At 44.3% G+C, this 12,319-nt stretch overlaps 1 protein-coding gene and 1 long non-coding RNA gene across 2 annotated transcripts in view; both read right to left on the bottom strand.

Annotated features, from left to right (window-relative positions):
• LOC134965855 (uncharacterized) overlaps positions 1-12,319 on the bottom strand; it is a 153,082-nt gene that overhangs the window by 34,608 nt on the left and 106,155 nt on the right. The window lies entirely within an intron of this gene.
• The window catches only part of LOC134965853 (putative nuclease HARBI1), a 94,741-nt gene continuing 93,458 nt past the window's right edge, over positions 11,037-12,319 (bottom strand). Inside the window, exon 3 of the mRNA XM_063942235.1 lies at positions 11,037-12,247. Coding sequence (XP_063798305.1) covers positions 11,868-12,247 — 380 coding nt within the window. The 3' untranslated portion in view covers positions 11,037-11,867. The remainder of the gene's footprint in view (positions 12,248-12,319) is intronic.

Raw genomic sequence — 12,319 nt, 5'->3', positions numbered from 1 at the left:
ATGTTAATACATCACGCCCTCTGTCCGGGATGTGCCTCTCAGCCTCCAGCTCCCCCCCCCCCCCCCCCCCCTATCAGGATCACTCTCTGTCCGGGATGTGCCTCTCAGCCTCCAGCTCCCCCCCCCTCCCCTATCAGGATCACTCTCTGTCCGGGATGTGCCTCTCAGCCTCCAGCTCTCCCCCCCTCCCCTATCAGGGTCACTCTCTATCCGGGATGTGCCTCTCAGCCTCCACCTCCCCCCCCCCCCTCCCCTATCAGGATCATTCTCTGTCCGGGATGTGCCTCTCAGCCTCCAGCTCTCCCCCCCTCACCAATCAGGATCACTCTCTTTCAGGATGTGCCTCTCAGCCTCCAGCTCCCCCACTCACCAATCAGGATCACTCTCTGTCCGGGATGTGCCTCTCAGCCTCCAGCTCTCCCCCCCTCCCCTATCAGGATCACTCTCTGTCCGGGATGTACCTCTCAGCCTCCAGCTCCCCCCCCCCCCCTATCAGGATCACTCTCTGTCCGGGATGTGCCTCCCAGCCTCCAGCTCCCCCCCCCTCCCCTATCAGGATCACTCTCTGTCCGGGATGTGCCTCTCAGCCTCCAGCTCTCCCCCCCTATCAGAATCACTCTCTGTCCGGGATGTGCCTCTCAGCCTCCAGCTCCCCCCCCCCCTCCCCTATCAGGATCACTCTCTGTCCGGGATGTGCCTCCCAGCCTCCAGCTCCCCCCCCCTCCCCTATCAGGATCACTCTCTGTCCGGGATGTGCCTCTCAGCCTCCAGCTCTCCCCCCCTCCCTTATCAGAATCACTCTCTGTCCGGGATGTGCCTCTCAGCCTCCAGCTCCCCCCCCCTCCCCTATCAGGGTCACTCTCTGTCCGGGATGTGCCTCTCAGCCTCCAGCTCTCCCCCCCTCCCCTATCAGGGTCACTCTCTATCCGGGATGTGCCTCTCAGCCTCCACCTCCCCCCCCCCCTCCCCTATCAGGATCATTCTCTGTCCGGGATGTGCCTCTCAGCCTCCAGCTCCCCCTCTCCCCTATCAGGATCACTCTCTGTCCGGGATGTGCCTCTCAGCCTCCAGCTCTCCCCCCCTCACCAATCAGGATCACTCTCTTTCAGGATGTGCCTCTCAGCCTCCAGCTCCCCCCCCCCCCCCCTATCAGGATCACTCTCTGTCCGGGATGTGCCTCCCAGCCTCCAGCTCCCCCCCCCCCTCCCCTATCAGGATCACTCTCTGTCCGGGATGTGCCTCTCAGCCTCCAGCTCTCCCCCCCTCCCCTATCAGTGTCACTCTCTATCCGGGATGTGCCTCTCAGCCTCCACCTCCCCCCCCCCCTCCCCTATCAGGATCACTCTCTGTCCGGGATGTGCCTCTCAGCCTCCAGCTCTCCCCCCCCCTCCCCTATCAGGATCACTCTCTGTCCGGGATGTGCCTCTCAGCCTCCAGCTCTCCCCCCCCCCCCTCCCCTATCAGTGTCACTCTCTATCCGGGATGTGCCTCTCAGCCTCCAGCTCCCCCCCCTCCCCTATCAGGATCACTCTCTGTCCTGGATGTGCCTCTCAGCCTCCAGCTCTCCCCCCCTCCCCTATCAGGATCACTCTCTGTCCGGGATGTGCCTCTCAGCCTCCAGCTCTCCCCCCCTCCCCTATCAGGATCACTCTCTGTCCTGGGTGTGCCTCTCAGGCTCCAGCATAGCCAGATTATAAGGGGGATGCAGGGCATACTGTACCCCGGGCCTCCCTTTGTCAGGGGCACACTGATATCACTAGCTTTCCCGCTTAATGGGGCGGATGTACTAAGTACCGGCTCTATGATGCGAAGACATCGCTAGCCGATCGCTGTGTCTCCGCTGCGATCGTGGCACCTCCCTGCCGCTCCCTCCGCCTGATGTACAACGTAAGTGTGGCCGACCCATCCGCTGCGGTAACAGCAGTGTGTGCGGTCCCTCCCCTTCTCGACCCTGACGGGACGCACATGCGCAGTGGTTTGTGCTGGCTGTCATGCGCAGTAGTGCTTTTGTAGACGCCGGAATCCAGATCTGGCGCCATTTTGGATGAAGCTGGCTAGCGGAGGGGACAGGTTTCCTGGAGGCTGGCGCTGGTCAGTAAATTAATAGTTGTTTATATTTTAATTCAAAAATACACCTATTTAACAGTATTGGGCTTGCTTGGTAATTGTGTCTGCAAGCATGTGCTGTACTGAAATCTGGGCACATGGAGCAGGGTTCAGCTTAGCAGCAGCAGCAGTGACAGGCCCTGAAGCAGAGCGGGAACAGGCTTATACACTTTTTCCAGCGTAGGCCACCCACCACCAGTGGGTGCATGTTATAAGTATGAGAAAGGGCGACTTTTGCAGACAGATCAGAGGCCTGTCTGTCTTGTGTCACATCCCTCCCTCTTTTTTGCCAGTGGAATCCGGGCAGGGGGTGGCAAGTGCTGCAAGACCCTTGAGGGCTTAGTGGCGGCCTAAGGTCACCATGGGTTCTATTCCATGAGTGGGAATAGTTCCTGCTAGTTGGCATGCTGACCATTGGGATTGTGAGGGGTGGGATGTAGGGGAAGGTGACCAGTGGTCACATAACTACATCCCATACAGATGGATTCTCCCTCCTAGATGTTTCTAAGTTCTCAGGGCAGGATGTACTAATATACAGCATTGAGGAGGACAGTTTTTTTGATATGAGTTGTCCTCCGCGATGGTTAGCGGCAGGCTGACTTCTGACATTGGGCCCCGGGAGTCAGTCTGTGCATGTGCGGGGTGTCAGGGTCATTCGTAAGGCATGCTGGGAGGGATATGTTTGGACCCCTCACAAATCGCTGTGGAGAGAAGCCCATAGGGCGTGATGTACTAAACGAAAAATGCGGTAAACTCCCTGTTTACCGCATTTCCCGGATGTACTAACCCCCGGCCGGCAGGACAGCGCCGCGGTGGGCGTACGTCCATAGAAGCCTATGGGCTTCTCTCTGCGGCGCTGTGTGAGGGATCAGATCGGATCCCTCCCAGCATGCCCTGCGGCCGCCCCCGTCACCCCGCGCATGCGCAGACTGACTTCTGGGGCCGAATCCCGGAAGTCAGGCTGCCGCTGCGCATCGTGGAGGACAGCTCTTATCGGAAGAGCTGTCCTCCGCAATGCTGATCGCATATGTTAGTACATATGCGATCTGCATCGTGGCGTTGGGCGGCGATGTACATTAGTACATCCCGCCCATAGACTTGTATGGGGTATTGGCGGCAAAAAATGACCTATTGTTTCTCTTTTGTCCTAGAGGATGCTGGGGTCACCAATAGAACTATGGGGTATAGACGGGATCTACAGGAGACATCGGAATTTTTAGACTTTTAAGGGGTGTGACCTGGCCCCACCCTCTATATCCCTCCTCCAGACCTTAGTTTAGAATTGTGGCCAGGGAGACTGGTCACGTATCTGGGGAGCTCTACTGAGTTCTCTGGATAAGACATATGTTAGGTTTTTTATTTTCAGGAAGCACTGCTGGTATTGGCGGCAAAAAATGACCTATTGTTTCTCTTTTGTCCTAGAGGATGCTGGGGTCACCAATAGAACTATGGGGTATAGACGGGATCTACAGGAGACATGGGAAATTTTAGACTTTTAAGGGGTGTGACCTGGCTCCACCCTCTATATCCCTTCTCCAGAGGCTAAATGTTGGCTAAATGTTTGTGTGATGATAATAGATTTTATTTTTACGCTCTACCAGTGTTTTTTCCAGGCAACTATTTGCATTCCTGCTCTATGCCCTGGACCTGTGTTGGCTCGCCCCCCTGGACTCCCAGCAGTCACTGCATGCGCAGAAGGAACCCGTTGGCCTTGGTCTAAGAGAGTGCTGGTGAGGATTTCTGGATTGACCTGTGACCTGGATTAAATCGTTGGAAGGGTAAGTATAGTGGTTTAGCCAGTTTAGTAAGCTCTACAGGTATCTTGGCTAAATGTTTGTGTGATGGTAATAGATTTTATTTTTACGCTCTACCAGTGTTTTTTACAGGCAACTATTTGCATTCCTGCTCTATGCCCTGGACCTGTGTTGGCTCGCCCCCCTGGACTCCCAGCAGTCACTGCATGCGCAGAAGGCACCCGTTGGCCTTGGTCTAAGGGAGAGCTGGTGAAGATTTCTGGATTAACCTGTGACCTGGATTAAATCGTTGGAAGGGTAAGTATAGTGGTTTAGCCAATTTAGTAAGCTCTACAGGTATCTTGGCTAAATGTTTGTGTGATGGTAATAGATTTTATTTTTACGCTCTACCAGTGTTTTTTACAGGCAACTATTTGCATTCCTGCTCTATGCCCTGGACCTGTGTTGGCTCGCCCCCCTGGACTCCCAGCAGTCACTGCATGCGCAGAAGGCACCCGTTGGCCTTGGTCTAAGGGAGTGCTGGTGAAGATTTCTGGATTAACCTGTGACCTGGATTAAATCGTTGGAAGGGTAAGTATAGTGGTTTAGCCAATTTAGTAAGCTCTACAGGTATCTTGGCTAAATGTTTGTGTGATGGTAATAGATTTTATTTTTACGCTCTACCAGTGTTTTTTACAGGCAACTATTTGCATTCCTGCTCTATGCCCTGCACCTGTGTTGGCTCGCCCCATTGGACTCCCAGCAGTCACTGCATGCGCAGAAGGCACCCGTTGGCCTTGGTCTAAGGGAGTGCTGGTGAAGATTTCTGGATTGACCTGTGACCTGGATTAAATTGTTGGAAGGGTAAGTATAGTGGTTTAGCCAATTTAGTAAGCTCTACAGGTATCTTGGCTAAATGTTTGTGTGATGGTAATAGATTTTATTTTTTACGCTCTACCAGTGTTTTTTACAGGCAACTATTTGCATTCCTGCTCTATGCCCTGCACCTGTGTTGGCTCGCCCCCCTGGACTCTCAGCAGTCACTGCATGCGCAGAAGGCACCCGTTGGCCTTGGTCTAAGGGAGTGCTGGTGAAGATTTCTGGATTGACCTGTGACCTGGATTAAATCGTTGGAAGGGTAAGTATAGTGGTTTAGCCAATTTAGTAAGCTTTACAGGTATCTTGGCTAAATGTTTGTGTGATGGTAATAGATTTTATTTTTACGCTCTACCAGTGTTTTTTACAGGCAACTATTTGCATTCCTGCTCTATGCCCTGCACCTGTGTTGGCTCGCCCCCCTGGACTCTCAGCAGTCACTGCATGCGCAGAAGGCACCCGTTGGCCTTGGTCTAAGGGAGTGCTGGTGAAGATTTCTGGATTGACCTGTGACCTGGATTAAATTGTTGGAAGGGTAAGTATAGTGGTTTAGCCAGTTTAGTAAGCTCTACAGGTATCTTGGCTAAATGTTTGTGTGATGGTAATAGATTTTATTTTTTACGCTCTACCAGTGTTTTTTACAGGCAACTATTTGCATTCCTGCTCTATGCCCTGCACCTGTGTTGGCTCGCCCCCCTGGACTCTCAGCAGTCACTGCATGCGCAGAAGGCACCCGTTGGCCTTGGTCTAAGGGAGTGCTGGTGAAGATTTCTGGATTGACCTGTGACCTGGATTAAATCGTTGGAAGGGTAAGTATAGTGGTTTAGCCAGTTTAGTAAGCTCTACAGGTATCTTGGCTAAATGTTTGTGTGATGGTAATCATTTTTAGTGTAGATTTATGTTGTGGACCTATTTTTTTTATTTGTCGTACCTGCCTTGAAATTTTAATCCCTGGTTGTTTTATTTATTAATGATTTTTTTTTCTACATTTTTATGTTTATATAGATAAAATGTCTAATTCTGATGATATCTCTGGACATTCGTCGGAAAATTACAGAATTGACACGTCGGATGACAATTTGTCAAATGTTGATCTCCAGAGGAAGAAAGATAAACCAAAACGAGCTCCAAAGTTCACTACAATAGAAAATGAGGCATTGATCGAAGGTGTTGTCGCAAATTATAAATCTCTTTTTGGAAAAAATCCAGGCCTGAATTTATCTTTCGAGAAACGAGAAAACATCTGGCGAAAAATTTCTAAGTCAGTGTCAGCTGTTGCTAAAGTGCCCCGTTCTGCCAATGTGTGTAAAAAGCGCTACTCCGATTGTAAGATCACAGTAAAAAAGAAAATGTCCATGCTTAAAAATGAGCAAAAAAAAACTGGTGGAGGAAGCCCTCAACGCATTGAATTTTTTGACTGGGAGAAGAGTTTAAGCAAAAAAATTATTCCTTCATCAGTGCATGGAATTCCTGAGGGAATTGATACAGAAAAACTTTCTAACACAGGTATTTATTGTGTTGCAAGTTATTTGAAAATTAATATTTGAGTACATGTTTTTTTTAAATGCAATTAATGATGTATTTGGCGAGAATGTTGCAGTGTAACTTGATGCCAATATATTTTTAGCCATGTGGCATTAAAATGTGAACATGTATACCCCCAATTTTATGTATGCAAGTTGCGATATGTACCTATGTCGCAGTGTTCATCCAGCTACACATCGTTAAACAATGCACCAATACCTTTTGTGTATGTACTAACCGATCCATATGCTTCTGTGAGGGGCTGCTCTTCCAATAAGAGCGGCCTTTCGCAGTGTGCTCTTCCTTTTCTTGTCTTCTGGGTTTCTGGTCCAGGAGTACCTTAGAGCATGTTCTGAAGGATGGGGTGGTCATGGACCATTCTGTGAGGGATTCTCTGATGTTGTGAGATTACCCTGGGATTTTATAGGGTAATCAGATGCTTTGCTGGCATGGGATGCGGTTAATATCCCGCTAAACGGGATCCCGGTGGTCGAAATATCGACCACCACAATCTCGACATATTCTCCCTCCGTGGGTGTTCAAAAACACCCATAGAGGGAGAATAAATTAGCGTGCTGAGCGTAGCGAGGCACCGTGGCCGCAGCATGGTGAGCGAAGCGAGTACGCAAGGGGCTGAGTGTAGCGAGGCACTGAGCCTGCAGCGTGGTGAGCATAGCGAGGCCGCAAGGGGCTGCGCTCCGCTCACCACTCCTGCAGTGATTCTGTGTTCGGGATTCTGACATCAGTATTTCGACCGCAGGGAGCCCGTCCAGCGGGATGTAGTCCTGATCCTGCTGGCATAATCCTCTGTATTGGCATACCTATGGTTAGAGGTAGGTGCATATGTGAAACTCAGGTTTACTTTGAATAGTATCCCTGTCACATGTGTTTTAAAGTTATTCTACATAATTTGAAATCTGTGTATGTTATTTATCAACCTTTGTTCCATTTCTTTTAATCTTAATGTAATATTTTCCAAATAAAATTATTTTCTAACATTTTCTATTGATCATAACAGGAGAGTGTTATCAGAAAAAGAAATTAAAAAAATTGGACCTAAACAAAGACATATCTGATTCCTCAAAAAATTGTCTGCCCTCTACATCTTCAAAAGACAAAAGGTCTGAAAGTATGACGAAAGGTTAGTCATTTTTTATATAAATTTACAATGGCTACGATCATCCACACTGGCATGGGGAGGAACGCCCAGCACAGGGGCTAGTCCACCCCGCAAGTACTTGAAGAATAACTACCTGCCAGCTCAGTTCCTTTGGCTGGCAGGGAGTTACTCATCGCTGTGGCTGAGTTGCCCAGAGCGCGCCCCTAAAATGGCGGCAAAATGCTGCCTTCTCCCACCCAGCAAGCGCCTCTGACTGTTAATCAAGCAGAGGCGATCATAGGGCATAGACTGCCGTCAGCCATCTTGCATGCACCAGTGCGCCGGCACATTCGCAGTGCTTGCCTGATGGCTGCACTGCAAACAAACGCAGTGTGCGATCTGGTCAGAGTGACCCTCATTGACATTTAGAATTAGTTTAGAGAGTTCTATGACATATTGTTCGGGCTTACTACATTTTGCAACAAGCTAAATAGGCCAAATTTTCTGTTTTCAGTAATTATTTGTCCCTTAGCTTTAGAAAAATTATATGGTTTAATACACTTGATATGATCAAAACATTTTGGGAGGAATCCAAAACAAGAGTCATACTTTTCTTCTTGTGTATGCATATTTCCCCTTTTTTTGACTCTGGACGCATCACCATACAGACAGACAGTAATTGCTATTATCTAGCATCATTGTCCATTTTTGGTATCAACATTATTATATACTTTGAATCTAGGTCGGTGCAGGATCAACAACCCTTTTTTGTTGAATCCATTTGTATGCCAGATTTCTAAATAACCCTGTGGCACTGAATTTTTTTCTCTAAACTCTGCGCCATAGGGTTTTGATATTCTCTTTGAACTGTGATAATTGAACGCAGTGATTTCCTAGTTAAGGTTTGAGAACCTGTGGCTTAGTACTTAGAAACCAAAGTACCAGATAATCAGCTCCTAACTTCCATGTTATATGCTGGGTTTGACAAATGACAGTTAGGAGCTGGTTGGCTGGTAATTTATTTTCTTACACTTTATCACTTCTCCAGGCTTAATAAATCTGGACCTGCAGAGCTGCAGGGGTAGCGGCAAATGCTCGCAAAGAACATCTCCTTACAAGAGAGCTGTCCTTTTCAATGCCAAAAACATATGTTACTTTATTTGCCAGTAGTATGTAAGTGAAGTGTGGCAGAATATTCTGCTGTACGCTAGTACATCCCACCCATGATATGTATGGTTTTTTTTTATTGCAATGTTTTTCACCAGATTTTTATGTAATGCTTAAAACTTTTACATAGTAATGTTTTTTTTCTTTCTTGTTTTTGTGAAGTGAAAAAAACAAAACGACGAATAAATATCATACAAGATGATGATTCTGATGTGTCAATCCCAGAAAGTTTGAAAGATATTGATAAAAAAATTTCTAAAAGAAAAATAACAAATGCACCAAAAGTACAACTGCTGAATGAGATACCCGAAGAAATAAATGATTCAAGTTCTATTTCTGAAGTCACCATTGTGGAGGATTTTACCCCTTATCACCCAACAAAGGCACAGAAAAATAATCCTCCTGACACTGTTGATATTGCAGAAATCATAAATACTGCTCTAGATGCCAACCGTCATCATGTCTTTTCGGAAAACGACAGGATAATTGCAGTAATACAAGATCTCAAAGAAGATTTGCGTAGATTTGAAGAAAGATATTTTGAGGCTCAAAAACATCTTGAAGAATCCTTTAAACATATCTCAGTCAATATTTGTGAAATAAAGGACTGTCAAAACAAACTCGTTCAATATAAAAACCAGAAATTGCAAATAATGATGCACAACTTGAATGCCGAAAAAGAAACTAACATTGAATCCCCAACTTTAAGCTCCGAAAGGGAAACTGGGCACGAAGAATACAATGTTGAGGATGATTCTGAAATTGCAGTAAATACTATACGACCAAAAAGAGTGTTCAAGCGCCCTAAAAGATTTCAGGACCCAGAGCTGTAGAATGTAAGTTTTTTTTTAAGATGATTTTTGCGGATTTACTAGTAACAAATTGTGCTATTTTTTTCGAAATACTATTTTCAATTAATCCGTGTTTTTTTTTATCTTAGCACAGGTGGATTAATCACAAGTTTGGAGATGTTTCCCAGTTTGTTAAAAGCTGTTTAATGTTTGACTTTATAAAGACTAAATGCAGATTTGGGCGGATTTGCTATTCAGTGACTTTAAAGATAGCATAAAACAAGTTTATATTATTTTACATGCACGTTAAATGCCACATGTGAATAAGAAAAACAGCGCTATGAATGATTATAAAAACAGGTGTTTTCATAAAAATAAATCACATGTTAATGTTACTCCACAAGCATATATATAAATAAAATTCTTTACCACATCTAAAATCCAAAAAAATTTAGCTTTTATAGCCAGTCTCTTATCACCGACAATTTGATATGTGTAGGCACAATTATTGATAATAATAATGTCCCTTTGACCAGTCACAATATCGACAGGATCCTTAAATTGAGATATGCAAATGTTTCCAATCTTGTGGTATAATTACCAGATGTTTAGTGGATTTGCCGGGGATCCCACCTAGCGAAGGTCCAGAGGCGGTCTCCGATCCGACACAGATGTTTGGTGGTTTTCACTATATTGATTTTCCACGTCCATAGGTTGAAAAATGTCCAAGATGGTAATGCCTGCAAAGGTGTCCTAAAGGTGGCTTTGAAGTGTCAGGGTCAAGGCTGGTCCCCTTACGCGTTTTGCTGGCGTTTGGCAGCTTTGATATTGTGACCGGTCACAGAGACATTATTATTATCAATAGGTGTGCCTACACATATCAAATTGTCAGTGGTCAGAGAATGGCTATAGAGGCTCCATTTTTTATGATTTTACATGTTGAAACTAATTTTATTTATATATATATATGCATGTGGAGTAACATTAACATGTTATTTATTTTTATGAAAATAACTGTTTTTAGATTTATTCTTAGCACTGTTTTTCTTATTTACATGTTTTTATGTTTTTATGTTTTTATGCTAGCAGAAAATATCCAGACCCGGAAATTCCAAGCCGCACGAATACGCACAGGATTCTGGCAGTGCAGTTTAAAATTGATAAGCTAAATATGCATCATTGAAAACAGTTGTAAATAGATGCTTTTTCGTCAATTAGACGTGGATCTGCACTTAACTTGCCAATCCACGTGTTTTCCAATGGTGCCGTTATTTTTGTCAGTTGTAAAAACAGCACTGTCATTGAATTGGTCCAATGCATATTCCAATTATAAACTGATTAAAAAGAGGTGTAATTACAACTGTCAGAAAAACTGCCACCAATTGAATCCACACCATAATCTCAGCTCCACCTTACTCTCCTAACCATAATATCCTTCTTTTACTGTTATCATTTTCCAGACAAATCAATGCAGGTATCATTTGAAGCCCACAAGAATATACACATTTCTGGTCACACTTGATAACTTTGTCTAAACCTTGTCTAGAAATGTTATGCTCTCAATCCTTTAACAAAAGATATTAATCCCCTTAATTTACCTTAAATATCCAAAGTATACTGGAAATGATCAATGTGCAGATAGATTTGCTGCCAACATGGACTTGCTATGTGAAATATTAGTCACCACACACCAATAGTCAAATAATAACCAAAAATATCACCAGAATATATGGTGACATTTGTTTAATATTCCTTAATTTACCTTGGTTAACAGTGGTTTAAGTATAAAAAAACTTTTTTTAATGTACAAAAGATAGGTTAAAGCGATACATGTGCAAAAAAGACATCACAAAGCAATATATGTTATTGATTTTTTACTAATGTGATTAACACAGATTGTCTGTTTACACAAAGTTTAACAATGTTCTTCAAACACAAACTGTTGAAAAAAACCGTAACATTACTCATGTAAATGTAATGACAGATGTTTACAATGTCAGTGTGATGGAGAAAATAAAAATTATAAGTGCAATAAACTCTTCCATGCCTTTTTTATTAAAAAATGTATGTTTGCTACATATATATTTTTGCTTTTTAACTGACATTTCAAATTACATTTGTAACTACTAAAGTAGAGAATGTATAATTAATTATCTACCAACAACGTTCAGTTTTTGTGCTCAAATAACTCATCCTGCGCATATTTTTAAATAATAAGGGCTAAACCTCTGGGGGATTTTTCAGTTAAGTAAATTAAACCTAAACTCAAGCTATTTAACTAATAGTCCTATGATACATGTGGTTGTTACAACAACTTTTCCCAGTCACAACCCTCAATTTTTATGTACGTTTATAATGTAGATGCACATTTAGATCAGAGTGGCATATTTAAGAAGTCTGGTGAGGTGAAAAAGTGCCAGTCAAACAGCACTTAACTACCATGTCACAGGCTGGGTTTGAAAAACGGGAGTTAGGAGCTGATTGGCTGGTGCGTCATCACCTTCGATGTTATCACTTCACCAGGCTTAATAAATTTGGCCTAGAAATGTTCCAAGCCTCAATGAGTGCTAACTAACGCTTAGAAAACCAATTCTCAACAAGATTGGAACGGACTTTCTTGCCTTTTTGGGTCACAAGTTCATTTACCTCCTTTTCAAATGAACAGCACGGTTCAGGAGCTATTTTGGTATCATCCATGTCAACTTTATAATCTAAACACATATTGTGTAAAATACAACAGACAATAAACATTTTACACATTTTGGCAGCAGAATACTGGAGTGCACCACGCGTTTTGGCAAGGCAACGAAATCTGCTCTTTAATAGGCCAAAAGACCTTTCAATCACTCCTCTTGTGAGAATATGAGCCCTGTTATATTTTTTTTCAGCTCTTCCTTTAGGATTTCGGAAAGGAGTCATTAGCCAGGGCCTACATCCATATCCAGAGTCACCTTTAAAAATGAAGACCACTATATTAAATTTAGTTTTAACACTGAATGTATGTATTTATAAATAATAAAACA

This window comes from Pseudophryne corroboree, chromosome 10 (assembly GCF_028390025.1).
Source record: "Pseudophryne corroboree isolate aPseCor3 chromosome 10, aPseCor3.hap2, whole genome shotgun sequence".
In the NCBI taxonomy this organism is placed as follows: Eukaryota; Metazoa; Chordata; class Amphibia; order Anura; family Myobatrachidae; genus Pseudophryne; species Pseudophryne corroboree.
The sequence above is the reverse complement of the archived record's forward strand: the minus strand, read 5'-3'. Positions and strand labels throughout refer to the sequence as shown.